The following is a 23,031-nucleotide window of genomic DNA, read 5'->3' on the forward strand; positions in this document are numbered from 1 at the left end:
TCCCTGCAGAATTTAATCAGCTTTAATGCACCTTTTTTTCCCTTTCACATGCCTTCTGAAACATGACGCCTTCACCAGAAAAGTGTACATTAAAGTAAAGTTCTGCCTCAAAGTCAAAGTCTATGGTTAATGTGCTAGAATATGCCGAGTTGAATCAAGGGCATCAGAGCAGGGATTTGACAAGGATTGATAACCACTGAACTGCAAACTGAAAGTTAGGAGACTACTGGACGTCGATATTATATGGTCTTAAGTAGCAAATTAAATTCTATGAAAATCACATCATAGACTTTTTATGGTGCAAGATTGTTATTATTGAATAAATAACACCAAAAATTAATAACAATTGATTCCAACATTTGAGATTTTCAAGTTCCTGAGAACATCAAGAAGTAATGTACTGTAATTATCTATTTACAGTCCATTAATACAATATCTGCCTTGGGATCTCTACAGTTAAAATACAAGGCATTATGGATGTTAAGTTAATTATAACTCACTATTCTATAACTTTATAAATTATAAAAATAAATTTTCATACCACAATTAGTTTTAGTAGTTATAATTAGAGACTTAAGGCATCAGGATTGACATAATCATTACTTTACTAACTTTGTAAAACAAACTATAACAAATGAACACAGATTGCTTTTATTGGTCAGGACTTATTAATAACTGTGCTGGACCTCGGCACAGTGCTGTCTGGGCTCCGGATTTTCATACTGAAATTGGAAGTCTGTGAGACTAAAGAGGAGCTAGCAGCCCCTCCCTTCTCAGTTCTGCTTATATGGAAAACAAGCCAGATTACTTGCTGATAGTTGTTGACAGGTCGAGGGTAGATGATGGTTAGATGGGGGAGTCTTGCTGTTTGCTATGATCTGTGTATGATGTCTGTAGGTTACTCTGATCCTGGGTTATGAAGCCTAGAATAATGGTGGTGCGAGAATCAAGTTCTGTTATTGGATTGGTCATTTGGGTCAGACTAATTATCCAATACCTGAGCCAGCTAATTTAGTTAGTATCAGTTAGTATCGGGACCGATATCTGATCCATGCATCGCCAGGGCCCAAACTTGACATGACAGGCCAACGTAAATAAAACCAGCAGACTTACAACAAAGCTAAAACCCTCAAAACACTCCCCACATTCCCACTAGATACCATAGATCATCTATAGTTCCAACTATTCCCTGCCCTAACACACCTGATCCAACCCATCAACTTATGTCCTTCATTAGTCCTCCATTAGCTGGCTCAGGTCCAGTCCCTGCACTGTTCTATGGTACTTGCTATAGCTTGTTTTGCTCTCATCTCTTGGAATTCCTTTCAAAGAAACTCTACTCAAAGCCAGTATCTCCAAAAAGTTTCCTTCAAAACACTCCAGCAAATGTTCACCACTGCAGTTGACTAACTTTTTTTGGTCGCCCATGTTCTCAATACTGCTAAAGCTAAAAATCAATGCTTTTATGATGACACCAATTTAATCAGACAGGTATAGAAGATAAACCTCCCAGCACTACACCTGAGAAGAAGCCTCAGGCAAGGCTGCCTGGAGCTCTGGAGGTCTTGGCTTAGCTGATCCCGAATGAGTGCCATTAGCTGAGACCTGTCTCCTCCTGGTGTGACTAATCCAGGCTTAGCACCTGATCATTAGCTGATTTACGGCCGGAGAAGCGGGCGATAATCAAGGTTGGTGGCTGGGTTCCAACTGAAGCGTGAACACGTAGCTTACCATGCACTTATAACAATGACAAACGGCCTCCCCCCTGACCCAGCTGACCTTAAGAAGCTCACGGAGGGAAAACAAAACAAAACAAAGCCATGTTTACCGTTCACTGTAAGCGAGACTTCCTTTTCTCCGGCTCCAACTCGAGGGACCACGGCTCGGCACACATATTTCCCGGCGTCCTCTTGCCTCACCGCCTTCAAAGTGAGGATGTTCTCGTTGCTCAGCACCTGAGGTCAAACAGACATGGGTCACCCCGTTAGCAGGGGAGAAGGGCCTGCCCGGGTCAATGTCAAACTAAATCAGAAAGCAACCATGGGTAGCTTCGCTTAGCAAAGGCTCTCCTTTTCAATTATTAAAATCCAATTTAGGGCCGAAGCAGGGGACTGTGGGAGTGTGTTAGATGGCAGACGCCAGGCGCTGGGAAGAGCAATGAGTCCGGCGCTTTCACCTTCATCCCGCGCCGATGACAGAGCAGGGACACAGACAGAAGCAAGCCTCTCTCCATCTCTGGAGTAATGGAATTGACCTGTCCATGCTCCACCCACAAATACGCTCCTATTGTGAGACTGCTGCGAGGCTGGGCTAGCTTTACAGGACGTGTACAGAACTCCCATTCAGTCTAACGAGAAACTGTAGCTCACAGGTTTGGTTGAAATGTCTACATTTAGAATGTGTCATTAATTCCAAATGATATGTAAGTGTGCAGAAGGTCATGGATTGAGTGCCCATTGTTCGCCATTAAGTCGACATAACATTAGAGTGGTAGCAAATTCATCATCATTTCTAACCAGCCTTCACTTGGATTAGTTACAAAAACATAGTCTAAATCAGTAGAGTAGCATTTTTACCATTTAAAACTATAAACTCAGCACTATCACATCTCTAAAGAAAGATGGCTACTCATCGGGTTCAACAGAACCTTTGGCAATGTCTGGTTTGCAACTACACAAAATACCATTAATAACAGTTGGACTTTTGAAGTGTTTGAGTGTAGTTAGGACATATCTGTGCTAATAATAAAATGGTGAAATTTAAAATGGGGTTCAGAGTGGCTCCGAAGACTAGAACACTACCACTATGGGCCGAGGATTGTGAGGTCGAGTTCGCTTCAGCAGCCAGAGCCTGATAGTACAATTGACCATGCTTTCTTTGGGTGGGTAGATGCTGCTCCTTCCCCACAACGCCCCCATTTGTGATGCTGGCCGGGACAGGCGTCTGTTGTTCTGGTGTATCAAAGCCGGGGATTTGGTTCTTTCCTCCAAACTGCATTGGCAGCAGTTGGAACAAGGGGGTGGCTAACTTGCATTGCAAGTGGTAGGGGGAGTCCTAGTGAGTGGGTGGGTTAAATGGCTCAGCTAAATTAGTGAGAAATGATAATAATAATAATAATACAAGAAAAATCAATAAATTAATGCTGAAAATGTATGTTAATGTGTTTTTGACAAAAACAGTTTGACAAAACTACTATATATAAGGAAAATAGTATCATGATTATTCTTTTTTCTTTTGATTATTTTCTTTTCTTTGTTTTAATGACTGGTCGGCTCATTATTTGTCTGCCATTATCATTATTTGACTTGGGAATTTCAATTCCACCTTAAATAGTGCAGCAATTCCGTTCAGACAGCCCATTTCTGATTGAAAATTGGAACAGAAAGTTTAAACACAATTCTTCCAAGTAATGATCCAGCTTAAACAATGAAGCCTGTCTCTATCTTGCATGTTTTAAATGTGAAAATGTTATTATTTTATCGGCTAAACCAGTTTGTGGCAAGTACAATGGACTAAAAATAAACTGTATGCACAAAATCTAACTCAATTAAAAATCTGAAATAAAATCTGCCTGTGTTGACCTATCACATTTTACTGTTATCCTCTGTAGGCCTAATTGTGATGACAGCCACTACCTCTTTGCGAACTACCGCTGATGCAGCATTGCCAAGCAGACAGAGTAAAGCACTGCTCTCCCTGGCTAACAGACGCCTGTGCTGACCAGCATCACACTAGGAGTGATGGGGGAACAAGTGCCATCCACCCACCAATTGTGCTCTCTCAGACTCTGGCTGCTGATGGCAAGCAGCATGACCTGGGATTCGAGCCACTCGATGCATTGGGCCACATTTCCTGTTTGGCCTTTTTTGAAATGCTCTGATTACACAATGAATCAATTAAGTAGTTAATCATAAGTTTACTAATTAGCAATAGTGTTTTGCTTTATTATGTTAACACACTGTTCCTGCTGTGTTGACTTATCACATTTTGTAGTTATCCTATCTAGGCCTAATTGAACTGCACTGTAATCTCTATCTTTAGCATAAATAGTGCATTAATAATACTGCATCATCAGTATGTTCCACATGCTCTTTATCAATGTAAATTATTCAAACCATGAACGGAAATGTGATTTAGCGTAGCATTTACTGTGACATTGGCTATAAGCTTGGATATAAAGTGCAGAGAAACTCAGACAGCCCTTGTCAGATCTGAATCACGAGGACCTAATCTAAAATCCATTAGGAATCAGGCTGTATGTTACGCCTCTGTATATAATTATCTACATGTATCAGTGATCAGTCAACAAATTAGAGGCCATTTCCAAGAAACGATTATGTTGTGGACGCACTGTGCTTTTTTTTAAAGTTCCCATGGAGTGAGTGGGAGTTAATGATAATGCTAAAATAATAATGATAATCATCTATTCAGTAATGATGAAAAATGAATAGATGAAATAGATGAAACAGAATGCAAAGACAAAGGCATTTTGTCATTAACAAGGTCTTCTTTGAGACCAGATGAAGTGGGTTGTTTGAACATCAATGTCTTTAATATATGCAAACGAGAACAGCACAAGGCTGAGAGAGTAATTGATGTACATTAAAGACTGGTTCTGGATAAAAGACGGCCCCTTCATGCTGATCTGGGTACAGCTTTGCCTGCTCAAACTTCTGACCAGTGCTCCTCAACTTACACCACATCTCCAGTGCTTAATTACTGTCAGAAGTTGCTGTTGATCTGAGGATATTTGTATGCGGGCTGAGAGATCGGTGAAATATTAGAGGGAACGCTCTTGACAGTTTGTGACAAAACATTACAAAACATTACCTTGTATGAGTGTGGAGAACATCACAACTAGTCATAAAGTGTGAAAGGTTTTGCATGCGTGGGAATTCATTAGTTGTCAAATGTGAAGGGGGCTCTAGTGAGTTTTTTTTTAAGCAGTCCCACACATTCCAGTTAAGCTCCATTACTTGATTGTAAAAAATAAAAGTTCCCAGAGTTTTGTCAGGTAGGTCCATTTTATTATTCGGTCCACATTGCTCTTCTTTTTCCTCATTTTCTACCAAATATGGAAGACCAATTACCCAGTGCCCATTCATGTGAACTCCCCATATCACTAGCAATCCCCCCAACAGTAAGAGGGTGTCAGAGGTGACCTCCACCTCTTTTTGAAGTACTGCTGATACAGCATCGCCAAGCAGCCAGAGCACTTAGAGGAAAACACTGCTCCCCGGCTAACAGAAACTAGGAGTAATGTGGGGAGCAAGTGCTATCAACCCCCTAAATTGTGCTCTCTAAGATTCCAGCTGCTGATGTCAAGCAGCTTGACCGGGGATTCGAACCGCTCAAAGATTTGGGCCGCATTTCCTGTTTGGCCTTTTTTCAAAAGCTCTGATTTAATATATGCAAACGAGAACAGCACAAGGCTGAGAGAGTAATTGATGTACATTAAAGACTGGTTCTGGATAAAAGACGGCCCCTTCACGCTGATCTGGGGACAGCTTTGCCTGCTCAAACTTCTGACCAGTGCTCCTCAACTTACACCACATCTCCAGTGCTTAATTACTGTCAGGAGTTGCTGTTGATCTGAGGATATTTGTATGCGGGCTGAGAGATCGGTGAAATATTAGAGCTGCTGATGGCAAGCAGCTTGACCGGGGATTCGAACCACTCGAAGCGTTGGGCCACATTTCCTGTTTGGCCTTTTTTCAAAATCTCTAATTACACAATTAATCAATGAAGTAATTACTAATTATCAATCGTGTTTTGCTGTAATACATCAACACACTGTGCTTGCAGGGCTTCAGGCTTCCAGAGCCTAAAGTGAAGCACCTCCACACTGACCACATTGACTTTTAACCTACTATGAACGTGAGGGACTTACCACTCCAGATCCTCTCTTCATCCACACTATGGTCAGGGACGGATTTCCTGTCCAGGCACAGTTGAACACGGCATCCGAGCCCAGGTCCACCTGTAGAGACTGTGGCTCTGCAGCCATCCGTGGGCCAACTGCAGAAGAGAAACAAGCAATCAGCGATACAGGTCCAGACTTTACCTCTCGCAGTCAATGACCAGAATATGTCATTCGACTTTCTCAGGAGTAAGAAAAGAAGCAGTCTTGCTGAGGATCACGGTCTGTAACTACGTCTAATGAGTCCTTTTTAATACAGGCCAGACTCACTTCAGTTTAATTAGCCTACCGTGGAAGGCGCTAATTGAAAAGGCTTTCGCCGAGGAGCATGCATAGAAAGGAAACTCACAGTAGACGTCCACGTTGCGGCTGATGTTGGTGCTGCCCAAAGGGTTGGTGACCTCGCAGGAGACAGCCTCGGTGAAGAAGGAGTGGTCCACGATGACCTCATAGGTGTCTCCAGACACTTCCTTGATCACCGTGCCTCCTTTGGCCCATCTGCAGAGATCAATCAAGGATGTGAAATCTGGGATCAAGCTGGACCTCACCATTGTCCAAAAAGTTAGCTACCAACAAAGTACTAGTACAAGTGTCCAAGAGAGGCAGCAGTCGAGTCGCTTTTGTGTGGATGTTGTGTGGAAAGTGGTGGAAAAGCAGACCTGTAGTATGTTTGGCAAAAACCAATTAAACCCAAAATAACTCTGACTCTCTCTTTAGTGGAATGGAATGAGCACTCATCCAGGCTACCCACAGTGCCACAGAAATCACAAAGCCACTTTAGAAGTTACCATGGCAATGGCAAGAGGGCCGCCATCCTCATCCGCACTGCCTCCATCACAGATATAAACAAGGATGATGCCTGCCTGCCTGCCCGCCTGCCCGTCTGCCTGTCTGATGCAGGTTTGGCTGCTGAAACACAACGACAAGTGCCGTCCCCCTGCGGACCAGTGGCTTTTGCGTCTGTTTTCCCGGGGAATTATGACACAGTTATATGAGAAATCATTGAAGTGAGCGATCTCTGCTGGCCTCAGCATGTTTTTTGGCGCCTGGGTAGCAGGGTGACAGCGCACGCTCCCATTCAACAGAGCGGAAAACAAAAAACAAAAAAACAAAAACAAATCTCAAAGTGACAAATAGGCAGCGCTCCCCCTGATGGTAGCAAATGACACCAACTGTACACAGCGCAAACTAGGCTGACGTTAATAAATCGACGTGGCTCTCTGTGAGGAAATGCTTCGTTTGAGCTGGAAGGCGGCATCCCGGGGCGTGACGCCTCTTTTCCCATCCTGCTGCCGCAGCACTGCCCCGGATGTCGCCGGCTCTGTCTGCAGGGTAACAGCGGGGTGGGTGAGATGTCTGTCGGCGCCGGAGACGGGATACGTTTGCACGAGGCCAAGAAGATGGGAGAACGAGAGTGTCTCCATGCGACGCTCGGCACAAACGTCTCTGCAAATTGGTTATGTTCACTGCCGGTTAGCTTGCAGCGACGTGAAGGTTCAGTTCAGACAAAATATGTATAAAATACCTCTTTTTAGGGATATGTCAGCTTACCCCCCCCTACCCTCCATCCAATCTGGAGACGCTCAAATGATCTCTCACTGCCAGAACCGTGAAACCTCAACAAATTACCATCCCGGTAGGAGCAAGAGGGCACTTTCATTAACTGTGGAAGTCTCTGGCCCTGGTGCCAGGCCTGATTCATTTAAAGAGTCATTTAAAAAACTAAATTAAAAAAAAAAAAAACAAGGGAAAGGAATTCTAATTGCTCGGACTGGCGCTGCAGCTAGCTTCGGCACGGCCAGTTGAGCACTTCGCTGGCTGAACGTGTCTGGGAACACCTGCGATTCCAAAAATATTCAAATGGGGCAGATGGGCGCTCTTGTGTTGCCTCACAGACGTAATTGCTCTTGGAGAAGAGGCTGCGCTACAGTCTGAAACTTTCTATTTATGAGTAATTAGAACGGCAGTCACCTGCTCTGTGTCAGCTGGAGAGACTTTCACTGCCTCCCTGGAGCATATAAATTAAAACTCAAGGCTACTGCGCATCCTGCTTTGTAATCAGATCAATAGATAGACAGTGCTATAATTTTCATTCGGCTCTAAATAGCCTCGTTATTACAACACCGGGGCGGTGTGTGGATGCTTATCAAGCTGCGCATATGGAGCCTTTCAAGTGAGCGCCGTTGTCTCGTGTTATGAGCTTTAAAATGAAATAACATTTTGCGATTGTGTGAGTTAGCGCCATCCGTCACAGCTGTGGTCCCTCCGGATGGACGGCTTGTGTGTTTTGCCGATGTGTGCGGCAGGCCGAGTGATCTTTCCCTCCATCTTCAAAGCCCATTTCCTCAAGAGCATGGATCACAAAAGGAGCATGTGATAATGACAAACAGTATCTGAGGAACGTCTCTTGAGCAGACCTTAAGAGGCTCCAAACTCGCTCACACGTCATGATTACCTCCGCCACCAAAGCGAGAAAGGACCAGGAGCCTTGTCGCCGCTGTACTGCTAGCACACCTCTTTCTTCCTTTCCCTTTTTTCGATGGAATGACACTCCTTATTTTCCTCATCTACATTTTATTTTTGGCAAATGATTTTCATACTTTTAAGACTGTTCAAAGATCATCTGCAAGCCTAACTAATAAAACCACCAGCGTCGGAGCTAATGTACTAATACAGTCTCTGATTTGACAGCTTCATAGCGAGGCTTGCTACAAACACTTTCCACAATGGAGCTCGAATGTTAATACCATTCAAGTAGCACTAGAAACTGGGCCACGGGAAGGGCCGAGCAGCAGTGGGTATGAGTTCTGATCAAGGCCTGGACAAGCTGATGGCTTTGGCCGGTGAGAGGGCCCCAAATGGTGGGTTGCTCTTGCCAGTGCTGGAGGACCCACTGCTGCATGCTGTCAGATCCAGAGGCTCCATTATCACTGAGTGCCTCTGGGCTCCATCCAGAACAAACAGTGTCTGTCTACACTGAGGGCCTGGGTAAACTTTTACACTGGATTACACTCCACTGAGGGAGATTCAGAATACTGCACAATTCATTTATTGATTAAGGGAGCTGTTGGGCAAAAAGAAAAATCTAATTACCACACTCTTATTCCCAGTGCAGTCAAACAGTCGAGGCCTGCTTTGTGTTCAAAGTTTGCTTCTTCATGTTTGCGCTGGAGCTTCCAGGCTGATGTAGACAGCAAGTCATGGAAAATTGTACTCATCAGCTAGTCCTGTGGAACTTCTAAACATCTAACATGCCTAAATGATCACATGCTTGTCTCAAACTGTCACATATTCTCAAATAGACTCAAATATGGGATGGACTGTGGAAACTTCTCAGGGGCTTCTAGGCCTTTTTAGGACTTGCAGTGGAATCCACTGATTTCATTTTCCAATAGGCCAATTTTGTAAGACCTTCAGGAAGCCCTAGATATGTCACTGCAGTGAATCCGACCAGGTGTCCGTCAGATCTCAGGACTCCAAGTGGCTCAGCAGACTAAGATGCTGACACTATGGCCCGAGGATCTCAAGTTAGAATCCTGGGTCATGCTGCTTCGCCGTTGGCAGCCGGAGCCTGAGAGAGCACAATCGCCCATGCTCTCTCTAGGTGGATGGATGGTGTTCTCTCGCCTCCTTGCTCCTGTTGTGATACTGGCACATGTCTGTTGGCTATATCAGAGTTGGGGATCCAGTGCTTTCCCCTCTATGCTGCCTGGTGATGCTACATTGGCAGTAGTTTGGCTAACGGCTGACTTCACATCCTCAAAGTATAACATCAAAGGTGAAATCTATGTTAAAATCTGTTTCAAGCTCCAAATAAAACCCTCAGATGGTGTTGTAGAAGCTTCAAATCTCCACGTTTAGTCCACAATGGCCAACAAATGTTTGTGTGCACCAGTGCTAGCATGGAACTCTCATACTTTTAGAAACCAGACAACAGAAATGACCCATTTTTGACATACAGTAAATGGCTTGAATTGAAGGCTTGTATTCAGGCCTCAAAGATTCAAGGTTAACCACCATAATACAAGCCTGGGAGAAGCCTGGGAGAAGTATGAGGGTGTTTTAGTACGAGTGTGTGCATCTGATTCAGTCCTTACTTGAGGAACAGTGCCATTGTGAGAGTCCTGCTTGCATTTATTGCAGTTAACAGCATATTTGCTTTGTTCCCAGGCTCTCTTTTTCATGTTGTTCGGTTGTGGAGCCATTTCAATATCACAGAGTGAGAAACTGACATGTTTGTCTACGGAGGACGATCTTTTTGATTGGCAGTCACGCAATATTTGAGAGGGAAGAGCAGCTACAAAGAATAGCTTGCTGATGGATTTGATATTTCCGCCCGTCTTTACAGTGTCGTGAATGGCATTTCAATATTCTGCTGAGTAGAGTGGGACACGTGCAGAGATGATGAGGATGTCATTCCTTACTCAATCTCTCTCCTGCCTCTAAAAGCTCTCTGCAAATCTACATCTCTTTCTCTCACACACACTGTTCCTCCCAAGCCACCTTCTCTGTAATCTCACTCTACAACTCTTTTTCTATTTCTTTGCATTCCAGAATCTCCGGGACGCGTCTATCTTCTTGGCTGTGAAGACCCTGCGATTTGCCACATGGTTGCTGTGCGTCCTTTTATTGCACATCACAGCACCAACAGACAGTCAGAGCTCTTTAACACTCAACCATCTGCATCACCACCCCCCCAATCAACCCACCCACCCTCCATACATACACATACACACAAGCGTACAGTCCTATACATAAACCCCTGGCTTTCCGCTCCTGTTCCGAGCCATCGGCTATTTCCGTCGGCTGCCTTTTTAAATTTTTTTGCCACATGCAAACGTTCCGGTGGCATGAGTAGCATCGCTGGGGGATCCACGGTCGCAAGAAAAACAAGCGACGGCTTCCGCGGCTGCACATCAAACGCTTGGCAGGCAAAGCACGGCAGCGTCGGGAAGGGAAACCTCTTCATTAGGCACCTCTGAGACATCACCATGCAGACGTCGGCATGACAAAAGTAACGGCAAACAGCGTAAACTACTGAAAAAACAACAACCCGCGATGTAATTGTTGAAGCCGCGAGAGATTCGGGGACTTTTTGTCTGGGAGACGGATGGAAGGCCTCGCCTTGCCTGTTCTCATGTAAAACGAGCCTTTTCTCGCTGACAGAACCTTTCGGGCCGAACTTGTGTCACATAACGCTGATGTGTCGCTGCCTCCTTTTCCCCCTGTGCTCCCCTGTTGCCACAATAATAGAGTTTCTCTGTCTTCGGTCTCTTGCATAATGACACGTCCTCACAAAAAAAACCCAGCTCCGATCTCAGCGACGTTTCAAAGTGCCATGGACCGTGGGTCCCCATCGGAAGGTTATCATTAATTCAAGCTCCTGCTTGATATTTCATCGCTTTCCTGCTGTGACATTCATCAAGGCAAGTGCCAATCAGCAGCGCTATTATTTTCACAAGAGAGAGATGCTACAGAATCGCGCCAGATCAATGGCAACACCTGCCAGGGGGACTGTAGGAAGTTAAGAATTAAGAGAGGAGACATTGGACATCTTTCCTGAATACAGACACCAATGGTTCCCACCTCCAAGCAGTTACAGCTAGGATGTTACTACATGGCCACTAGGTTTCTTTGCTAGGTGGTTGCTCTGGAATCCCAGGTGGTTGCTATGATGTTACTAAGTGGTTACTACATGGGTAAGGAGCTGTAAGGTGGCTGCTCGAGTATCCCAGTGGTCATCCCAGTGGTGGCTGCTACAGTGCTATGGTGATGCTATGGCGATGCTAATGGAGTGGTTGCTAGGGTGTTGCCAAGTGCTTGTGTCAGCACAAGTTGTCTTACTAAGGTGAACAAGCTGACCATCATACATTCCCTGAGGGGTACCTTGGGTTCTTTGACTTGTAGTGATAGTGGAACCCTGTTAGTGCTATATAGAACCAAGAACTGGTTTTCCACCAATCCAAAGAACCTGTTTTTTGTGGTCTGAGCTCAGTAGAACCCGCCCACAGTTGGTTGCCTATACCCCTGCTCAGCAACAAGCTACTTGTCCTGCATTAAGTAGCCAGAGTATTTTACACAGCTACCTATGAGAGGAAAGTGGTTGGGAGACACAGAGGGAATGACAGTGCAGGAGTGTACTATGATGGCACCGCACTGTCCTGGGATGGATAGGGCTGGGAGGCTGCGCCAAGGCCATTCCTTTGCGCGGCGTGTTATCTGACATACACAGACAGGCTGAATTAGCTGTGACTGAATGCAGCAGATGGCACACACCCTGTCTCTGCACTGACTGTCGTAGTTCTCACCACTTTCCTACCACTTTCTTGCCACCTTCTCTCCCTCTCAGCCTGTTTTCATCTCAGCGGCTTATTCATATTGTGACCAATTGCCATAATCTTATTTACTGTACTTAAAATCGTACTTATTTCATTGTAAATGCATGGAACATACACTATATTGGCAAAAGTATTGGGACACACCGCTTAACGATTGAATTTCATTCAGTCCCGTTGCCACAGGTGTACAAAATTAAGCCCCTAGCCATGCAGTCTGCCTCTCTTACACACATTACTGAAAGAATGAGAGGTTCTAAAGAGCTCACTGAACTCCAGCGTGGTTCTGTATGTAATAGGAGACACCGCTGCACCAACAACAACAAGTCAGCTGGTGAAATTTCCTCCCTCCTAGATCTTCCTCCATCAGCTGTGAGTGGTATTATTATTGAACAGTAGAAGAGTTTAGGAGGAACAGCTCACAGAGAGCAGCTCAGCCACCGAGTGTCTGTCAGACCACGTAAAGTTACAGAGCGGGGTCAGGGCCGAGTGCTGAGCTCAGAGCAGAGTGCAGAAAAGCCTCCAACTGACTCTATAACTGCAGAGCTCCAGACCTGCTGCTGCTTTCAGAGCTGCAAAGCAAAGGGGGACCAGCTCCATATTAAAGCCTATGGGTCCCAATACTTTTGTCCATATATTGTACTACAAAAAAGCTTGTATTAAAGTTGTGGGCTTCTAACTGTGGTGGTTTTGTACAGGGTGAATTTTTTACTGTAACTGACTCATAGAAATGACCTACAGCAGTATCTACAGTGACTTTACAGTAGTTTAACATGTTTTACACTTACTGTGCTCCATACCAAAAAGAATGTAAAAACAACTGCTGTAAAGGTATTGCTGTGCTGTTTAGTTAGGATGCAGCTACAGTATGTTAATACATTACACATACACACTTACTCATTTAGTAAGACCATTTTACAGCCTTAATTAATAGCTTATATGACCAAATCATCTTCTTTTGGGTTAATGTACAACTTAGGCCCACTTAAAACTACCATGATCAGCACACATTTAACCAGGAGTGTCCAAACCTTTGACTGGTACTGTATTTTCTTTAATAATCCAAAAGCATTCACTGTGATAAACAGCAGTCCAGCAACAGAGGAAATCAGAAAGCATTAAATAACTTGTCTCAGCACTGTACAGTGTTTACCATGGCTATCAGGATTTTACCATTATAAAAAAAAATAACATCTTGCAGTCCAGTGCTGTCAAATTTATAACACTTTACTTACAACATTGAAAATGCCAGTCAATAATGTAATTTTTTTACACACAATTCTCTCTCTAGCAATAGCCTAAGGGTGAGTAACCCTACCAATGCACAGCTCTCGCTAGGAGAGAAATGGCGAACCACTGTCGCCGCTAATGATAGGAAATCTATCAGTCGGAGCATATAAACCATAGCACTCAGCTCAGCGGGGGCCGAATCCACTCAACACTGCCCGTAAGCGCCGCCAGTCATGCGCTTCTGAACAGAGACTGCAGTCAAAGCTGACGCTATAATGGATCAGCTCAATTAAAATAAACAAACAAAGAAAAACACACATGAATATCTGTACATTTGCATATTTGCCCCTTATATAAATGCTAATAGTTTGTGATTCTGATTGCAGGCCTGATAAAGGCCCCTGATCTGTTAGCCGTTTCTAGGTGCTCTCCTTTAGCACTCCCATTTACAGTATTTGGCGGGTGTTGTCCATCAGAGTGACTTACATGTATATCATGTAGGGTTAGGTGTTAGATTATTGCTGTGGGGTATATGGTGTATGGTGTGGAGTGCTTGCCTGGCCGGGAATTGAACCCTAGTCTGCTGCAGGGAAAGCAGTGTTGTTACCCACTACGCTACACCACCCACCAGTACCTACACATACTAGTAGCTAATTTCTGGGTCCCAATTCAGGGGCTGCATCATTCAAAAAAAGAGGAGGTATATGAAGGCGTAGCCTTCAAAGGCTGCGTAGACCATGAAGGCCGAACTGCTCTAGCAACCTTGATGGCTGTGGCTGGCACGCAATGGATCTCGGGTTAGTATGTTGGCTGGCGAAGGATCCACCTGTCAGATGTGTTTCTCGGCCACATTCGACAAAGTCCTAGAAATGGGACATCCTCGTCTCACTGCTGTGATGCTGAAGGATGCAGCTCTTGAATTGGGACACAGCTATTGAGGACGTCCAGGATCTGTTATTTTAACCCGTAGTAGAGTTCCTAATGTTGTTCTGCTATACAATCGACTTACACAACAATGATTTAAAGATAATTACATCATTAATCACATGGGCATGTAATTAATTCCATTGAATTCAGTTGTGAATCTGCACTGCGCCTAAAACCTCTTCTGGGTTAAGTTGCAGTGTAGTGGAGAAAGCAGACTGTTGGTAGACTCTCTCTGCTTGTTGCAATGAGTCGCGAATGAGACATAATTAATGTTAAATTACAGCATGCTTTTGCTCTTTGCTGGGGATAACTGCGACTTCAAAGGATTAAAAGGCTCAGATCCATCAGATGGAATGTGCTCCATTTTGCCCAGCTGTGAGCACATTGTACATCCATTCTGTTTCCCTGGTGCTTCTCTAGATTCATTGTTGAGCAGTTCCCTGCGCTATTGATTTTGCTCTATTCACCCCTCAGTTGGTTTTAAAGTCCGCACAGAGGAGCGTGTTCTGACAAACCGCCCGACACTGCATCCTCTGCAAGGCCACGGCAAGGTTTCACGGAAATAAATAACTTTTATTCCGCCCTTATTCCCATCTGTTTGGAGAGGAATCGCAATCCCCTACGGACGGGATCAGTGTGGCCGCAAGGCCGTCTGCTGCTGGACTTGGCTCAGCTACTTCTATTTCTAATTTCGAAAACACATCTCGAGTCACACTTCACGATGGATAGACATGCTTTAATAATTCTGTATTCCTGCTCCGATTTTGACAGATGGCGACACTTTAATGCAGATGGATGTGACGGCACATTAGTTTTACCTAAACTTACAGATAAGATTTATTTTCAGCAGATGAGATACTTGGAAGTACACACTGTGTCGGGGAGAAGTGCTTTGAACTTTTTTTTCTCTTTTTAGAGGTAAAGAAAACTTACTTGTATTGAGTGACTGGAGGGTTGGCTTTAGCAGAGCAATGGAACTTTACCAGGTTTCCCTCCAAAACTGGCTGGGGCTCCACAGAGAGGTTAACTAGTGGCAAGTCTGAAAGGAAAAGAAGAGAACTCTTTAGAGTACAAGCCATGGAATACCAATAACCGTCCTATTCATAAGTGCTCATGCTATGGATTATTTTGTATAGCTTTTTACAACTGTTGTTATTTAGTAATTACTAAAAAGACAAGAAATCAACATCATAGAAAGATATGAAAGATCTAAGACCCCCAGTGAGCAGCCAAAGACCACAGTGGCAAGGAAAAACTCCCTCAGAGCTGGAGGAAGAAACCTTGGGAGGAACCAAAACTCACAAGGGGGACCCGACCCATCCTCCTCTGATCAGAACTATTTATTAATTATTGATGTTACCAAACCATCCATACTGTTGAACTGCTCTGATAAGCTCATAATCATAATAAAATAATCATGGTGTAGTATAACCTAATATAGTCATAGCAGTGATGGTCAGAGTAATGAGAGTAATGATGGGTAATAGTGGTGATATTAGTCGTTGTAGATAGTTAAGAAGTCCAAGAAGACACCTGATCATCAGACAAGTCAGACAATTCAGTTCCACTGTGATGTTCAGAAGTCTAGTCTTCAAATATGGTTCGTTTTAAATGAACTCAGTTCATGTGACCCAAAGGGGAACCAGCTATAACTGACCTCAGAGGTTTTTGTGTTTACAATGTACATGAAGTTTAAAGGGAGTTCAGATCTCTTTCCAGTCTTCTTCAGCAATGATGAAATCTCAGATGACATTAACTCCCTTAGACCACATCTGGAACAATGAATTATGGGCAGTGTGGTTCAAATTCCAATCTAAACAGGTCTGATTTGCTAAGCCAGGTTGTAAGCCATATTCCCACAGTGTCAACAGGTTATTATTACTGCTACATTAAATTATGTCTCATCATTGTATTGTATTTCATTTGATTTGATTTGATTTTATTATACCCCATTTTCAATTGGTTAATGCTTTTTAATAAAAAACAGTGGTCACTCAAGCCTGTGAATGAAGATAAAATCACTGTAATAGTTAGGACTTTATAGAACTTTTTTGCTGTACTTACCTGCTGGCAGCTGTTCTCTTGTGAAGTATGTTTTTACCAGCTACCAGTATGTTTTTACCTGGAAGATTGTGGCCATGTTTGAACTGTAAGTCTCAAGGTTCTTTATCCATAAAGCAAAATGTAAATTGGACTTGTTTACAAGTAAAAACATGTAAATTTTATAGTGATCATCAGTTCTAGAAAACCTTTTGAATCATTTTCTAAAGGAACTTTAAAAAGTAGGTGTCTTGTAATCATCAGACGAGTTCATGTAGAATATCACTGCAATCCTGAGAAATAATTACAATATCAGAACAACCCCCAACAGACAAATCTAGACTACTACTATGAGCATCAGATGAGTTTGTTTAGACAACCACAGCAAAACCCCAAATAGTTCATCTAAAATACTGCTGTATTTTTCATTGTTTGCCTAGAACCATTCACAAAGAAACCCATTGCAGTCCTCAGATGAGTTGCCTAGAAAACCACTGCAATCCTCTAAAGAGAGTTCATCCACAAAACCACTGCAATTCCTATGAAAGTTTGGCCAGAAAACCACTGAAATCCTCAAAGGAGCTCAACTAGAATACGACTACAAATCTCAGAGAGAGTTTGGCCAGGAAACCACTGCAATCCCCAGAAGAGTTTGGCCAGAAAACCATGGCAATCTTTAGAAGAGCTCAACTAGAATACCGCTGTAATTCTCAGAAGAGTTCACCCAGAAAAACACTACAAATCTCAGAGAGAGTTTGGCCAGAAAACCACTGCAATCTCAAGAGGAGCTAAACTAGAAAACCACTGCAAGCTTCAGAAGAGTTCACCCAGATAACCACTGCAATCCCCAGGAGAGTTTGGCCAAAAATAACACTGCAATCTCAAGAAGAGCTCAACTAGAAAACCACTGCAATCTCCAGGTGAGTTTGGCTAGAAAACCACTGCAATCCCAAGAAGAGTTCGCCCAGAAAACCACTGCAATCCCCAGGGATAGTTTGGCCAGAAAGCCACTGCAATCCCCAGAAGAGTTCGCCCAGAAAACCACTGCAATCCCCAGGAGAGTTTGCCCAGAAAACCACTGCAATCCCCAGAAGAGTTCGCCCAGAAAACCACTGCAATCCCCAGGAGAGTTTGGCCAAAAAAACACTCCAATCTCAAGAAGAGTTCAACTAGAAAACCACTGCAATCCCCAGAAGAGTTTGCCCAGAAAACCACTGCAATCCCCAGGAGAGTTTGCCCAGCAAACCACTGCAATCCTCAAAAGGGTTTGTCCAGAAAACCACTACGAATCTCAGAAGAGCTCAACACTACACATCCCAGAAGAGTTACCTAGATAACCAGTACAACCTTCATGAGTTCACCTAGAATACCACTGCAATCCTCCAAAAAATGCAAAGAAAATCATTGCAATCCTCAGACAGGTCCTCAGAAAACCACTGCTGTCTTTAAAAGAGTTTACTTCATTTACTGCTGCAATTTTCACAAAGAATATGACCGCAATTCTCAGACAAGTTCACCTAGAATACCACTGCTGTAAGTAAACAAACACAAAATACCCTTCCAACAAGTGGACTAGCAATGCTTATTAAAAAGACACAACCCTAAATTATTGATTTCCTTGTTGAGGTCAGATACAAAAGGAATTATATTGGAAAGGCAAGCACATGCTAAATTTTCCAAAATCGAAAGATGTCTTATTACTAGTGAAATAAGAGGCGAAAGTGAACTAGTTCTTATATATCTGGGCTCAAAACAAAGGACATCAGTTTCACGTCACCCCCGAACTACACAACTTGCCAAGAAGCCCATGCATTGTTTAGTTTCAGGCTTTCTCTGCTCTAGATTTACATGATGACACTTCCTCTTCATGCTTTCCTGTCTATCACCAAAGCACTAGAGAAAATAAACGATGTGACGGAACTTTTAGCTTTTATAGGAACTAATAGCTTTTATACTATTTAACCTCGAGGCTTCTGGTTCAAAAGGCACTTTCAGCTCCATTCCTTTTCCCATAATCTGTTTAAAAAGTTGAATGGCACTTCTTGAGCTCCCCTTGTTCTGTGAATGCAGCAGTTTTGCACAAAGAACTATTGACAGAATAGCTCTACTGTGCATATGATATGGGAGAATTCCCAATCTTCAATACTCTTTTGTGTAGGAAAAATGGTCCAACCAGTCTTAAGTGCACAGCCTTGTGTTACAATAGAACTACTGCATTTGAACAAATGGGCCTCAGATAAGAGCGAAAGCAAATAGGAACCTGATTCTTATGCAGTAACAGATACTTGACTACACCGAGTGCATAAGCCAAGCAGCACACATCAGCAATTCAGAATTCACAGGGGGGCAAGAAAAGAAGTGAGGTGCAGACGGAGGAAGAAAGAGAGAGCTGTACATGTAGCAAAGCAGAGAAGAGACGGATCTGGACCAGGTTTCATGCAGGTGCCTCCCATGTGTTTGGATGCGCTCCTGCCTCCATGTGCTGTGCGCCCAATTACAGTAATACAATTTCCCTCTGTTCCCAGCATTGCAGAGCAGTGGGCACCGAGAGTGGCATGAGGACTGGCACAGGCTGCTGGGGTTCAGCTGCCTATCCTGAGGGCTCTGCTGTTACAGCGCGTGTTTATGTGTGTGCGTTTGTGTGTGCTCTCCTTGTAGTATATGTACCCTGAAGGTACACAGCTGGATTGGGTGGGCTCAGCTGCTGCATTCCCAGTAGGAAGGTGTTCCAGGTGCCATCCTGAAGCTCATCTGCTTCTGCTGCTTGCGCAAGGGACCGTGGCTCACTATACACACACAGACAAATGCATACACCTGCTCCAGGTCCCCTACCTGCCAGCACGGGATTGAGAGCCATTCCCACACCCGAGAGACGGCCTGCTCCACCGGCAGCATGCTCGAGCCATGCTGCCATCCGCCTGGTTACTGAGCGGGGTACCTGTGTAGAGTTAGCTCCGGCTAATTGGCCAGGCCATGAGGTGGGCACATAGACAGACTGAGAGGCAGCCGTGCGGGTGGATGGGTTTTCACCCAATACAGTCGTCTACCCTCCAAGCTCATTCGGCGCTTGGCATTTCAGAGCTTTTGGAAGCACCAAAAACAGTGGCCGCCAAGCACCTAGAGCAACTCTCGTGCTCATTATTGTCTTTTGTATCTCTGATGAGAGGCAGGAATGCGTAGATGCATCTGATGCTAGTCATTTAAGAGCAGGGCCTTTCAAAGAGGTGGCTCTCGCTTGCAACAAAATAACGGCATGATGATTTTTTAAAAATCTCGTAGAATTTTAATCTAGGAGGAATCTGCAGGGTTTGCAACTCTGGAGTGGATATCTTTCTGCGACTGGCCGAACCTCTGGCAAAGTGAACCCGGCCTCAAACAGTGGCTTAAAGAATGAGATGAGGGACATCGTGCCCCATCTCTGACGGACGACTCCTCCCAGAAGACCGAGGGGTGGTCCATCTAGCCATCTTGACCCCCAGTGAGAGGCTCTGCAGGCTCTTTGGCAGTGGCAAGATGTGGCCTGCTTAACCCAAGTTCCAGCTGACAGACAGTGGCTTAATAAAGAAGTCTGTTTGTCACTTTGATGTATAAATGCATGAGTTTGCTCTCTGGTTTGAGCCTCTCGTGACAGGCCATCAATATGCAGCAGCGCTAATTCCTCAGCCTCATCTGGAGAGGGAGCGCGCAGGGGTTTGAAGCACAGCCGCCATGATGACAGCCTTGACAACAACGGAGGAGCGATGGGGGGGGGTTTGGAAGAAACAGGCGAGAAGACGATGACGACGGTGGTGTGCGCTGACAGCTTTTTGATCGGAAGTTCAAAGCGGAGAGCAGATGGCGTTTCGGAACAATCGGCCAGCTTCTCAGGAGGCGGCGAGATGCGGCTACTCGTCCTTTCTCTTAAAGCTCAGTTCCCCCCCATACGCTGGGTCACAGTGGCCAGCTGTTCCCCGTGAGGGAGGCTTGAGTTTGAAAGATGGGGAGGGAGTTGAGGGGGACTGCACAGACTGCGGTCAAACCGTACGGGAAGGAACGCAAGAACGTCTGCATGGTTTCATCAGCTTTATGAAGCTTTATCGGCTCTAAGAAGTTTTCTTTGGGTCATGCAGAGGCATTGTGGAATATGTGCACAGCTTGGGCAGCTATGTAAAACCCTTGTGGGTTTACGACGTAAAATATGAAGCTGTCAAAGTGTGTAGGATGATAACTACACTGCAATTAATACTAAAAGCATAATTGTCCAATTGTCCACCATACGTGGTGTGGACCATATAGATGGGAATCGATGGGAATAGGTCTTCTAAGAGATTTCTTGTTTATGAGAGCACCATTGTGTAAGAATATGACATCTCAAATCATTAGTAATGATGACGGATGTGCAATAAATCAGGAGACACAGCAAACATGTGCAGTGCACAGTAGGTAGGCAGCATCATCCGGACTGTATCCCTACTGTTCAGTCAGAGACAGAACTCCAGAAACTTTGAACAGGGGTATTCAGTTCTGGTCTTGGAAGTCATTGCCATATTTCCATCATTACAGTGCTATGGGTGGTGCTCAGATGGCTGATCACTTATATATTTTTTGGAGGCTGTTCAAAACTGTTATCTTTCTGGCAGGATCTTGGGAACGCTCTAGTGGAATATTTGGAATTCAGTTTGACTTTTCATTCACTTTATTTGGGAAAGGTGCTTCAACTAGTAGTTGCTAAAGATATTGGCAGCTGGTAAAAAGACTATAACTAGAAATGGATGCAGCAGGATCCCCCAAATAGGGAGCAATGGATGGAGATTGTCTACAAAATGTACGCAATGGAGAAAATCACATTTATGTTACAATAAAGACAAGAAGCAGAACTGGAGTAGATTTGTGGAAACAAGAGCAAACCCAAAGTGCCATAAAACAGTAAATAATGTTTTCCCTTCTTCTGAAAAGTTCAGTTTGGGGGGCTCTGAGTGGCTCAGGCATGGTCCAGGGATTGCAAGTCTGAATCCAGAGTCATAATGCTTTGCCATTAGCGGTCTAGCAAAGTCAGAAAGAGCACAATTGGCCTCCAGGTGGGTAGATGGCGCTCTCTGCCCTCATCACCTCACCTCATCACACAAGTGATGTTGACCAGCACAGGTGTCTGTTAGCTGGTGCGGCAGAGCTGGGGACCCGGCACTTTCCTCAGAGCGAGTTGGCTGCCCTGCAATGCTGGAAAAGAGCCAGTGGAGGAGATGTGTTTAGGCCTTACTCTCCTAGAGTAGGGAGCAGTGCTAGTACTGGGGGGAGATAACTGGCAGCACCAAATTGGGAGATAAAAAGTTTTGTACCAACAAAATCTAAAACAAATCTATTGAGTCCATAAATTAGAAACAGGTGACAATTAATGTGCTGTGGCAGGATGATACTGGAACGAAAAAGGACCAGCAGGAGTCTATGAAGAGTTTACCAGTATGACTGATCTGTAAGCCCACAAGTTATGTTGTGCTACATCACAAAAGTCTTGATCTTCAAGGTGTCTCCTGTGAAAAAGCTAAGAGGACCATAACCATTTCTTGATCTTGCTGCATTCAAAGTGATGCTGGAAATTAGATTGCAGCATACGTCCTTTCTTTCAGCACTATTCCCTTCTCCACCCAATTCCTCCTGAAGAGGGTCAGAATGTGAACTTCAAGCAATCATGATTGGTCCTGGTGATTGCCAAGTGGACCAAAGGATTTGGATAAACGTGGAAACGCAGCAATATCACAGTGCCTTTTCACAGCAAAGCGATCCCTGATTACTGTTATTACATCAGGATATCTGTGAGCTAATACCCATATCTAAATCCCCCCATCTCCATCGACAGCAAGCCACATTCTCACCTTTTGGCTAACAAAGCAATGCCTCATTTGCTTCCCCCACAAAATTTCATATTTAGATGCTAATTTGCTTAACCCTGGGTCAGAATCCATCGCGGGATACCTTATGGTAAGCAGAAAAGCAGGGGTGCATCCAGATCCCCAGCGTTCTGATGATAATAGGGAAGATAAGGTGGTGAAGTGCACCGAATTGTACAAGCAGAGTGGTATAGCAAGGAGGAGGAGAATGATTTGTCTCTGATGCTGCAGTATAGGAAATCCACCAGCCCAAGAGAAATCCAAAAAGCCTTTAATTACATTTGTTGCCGATGACAATATCAGGCTGAACCAAGCGGTCAATTAGTGACCATTGAGCAAAGGCCAGCGATCGTTAAAGGGAGGGGGCGTATCAGGACAGAGGGACGTGAGCAGACACTCTGCTGCTCAGAAACCAAAACATTCTCTCTCTCTCTCTGTGTCTCTTTCTTGCACTTTCTCTCTCTCGCTCTCTTCCTGCCAAGACGTTTTCAAGACAGCAAGTGTTCATAAGGCTACATAACCCCTACATAAGCCTTTCATTGGGTTGTTTCATCAAACATCACCTGTCAAAATGTTTTCCAGAAGGAAATGATATCAGACTGGGCCAATTAACCTTAATTAAGCATCAGTTAGCTCAACCAGGTATTGTGTGGTGCTCAGATACAGACAGATGATACAGAAAATGAGTGCGATGTGTCAAGTTGCAGCAGACCAC

At 44.3% G+C, this 23,031-nt stretch overlaps 1 protein-coding gene across 5 annotated transcripts in view; it reads right to left on the minus strand.

Annotated features, from left to right (window-relative positions):
* Positions 1 to 23,031, minus strand: part of kirrel3b (kirre like nephrin family adhesion molecule 3b) — a 286,358-nt gene that overhangs the window by 35,776 nt on the left and 227,551 nt on the right. For all 5 annotated transcript variants that reach the window (XM_072694719.1, XM_072694717.1, XM_072694716.1 and 2 more), the window contains exons 6-9: positions 15,346 to 15,451; positions 6,270 to 6,418; positions 5,891 to 6,018; positions 1,829 to 1,955 (exon numbers count right to left, since the gene is read on the minus strand). In XM_072694719.1, the coding sequence (XP_072550820.1) occupies positions 1,829 to 1,955; positions 5,891 to 6,018; positions 6,270 to 6,418; positions 15,346 to 15,451 (510 nt within the window). The remainder of the gene's footprint in view (positions 1 to 1,828; positions 1,956 to 5,890; positions 6,019 to 6,269; positions 6,419 to 15,345; positions 15,452 to 23,031) is intronic.

Source organism: Salminus brasiliensis, chromosome 13 (genome assembly GCF_030463535.1).
Source record: "Salminus brasiliensis chromosome 13, fSalBra1.hap2, whole genome shotgun sequence".
In the NCBI taxonomy this organism is placed as follows: domain Eukaryota; kingdom Metazoa; phylum Chordata; class Actinopteri; order Characiformes; family Bryconidae; genus Salminus; species Salminus brasiliensis.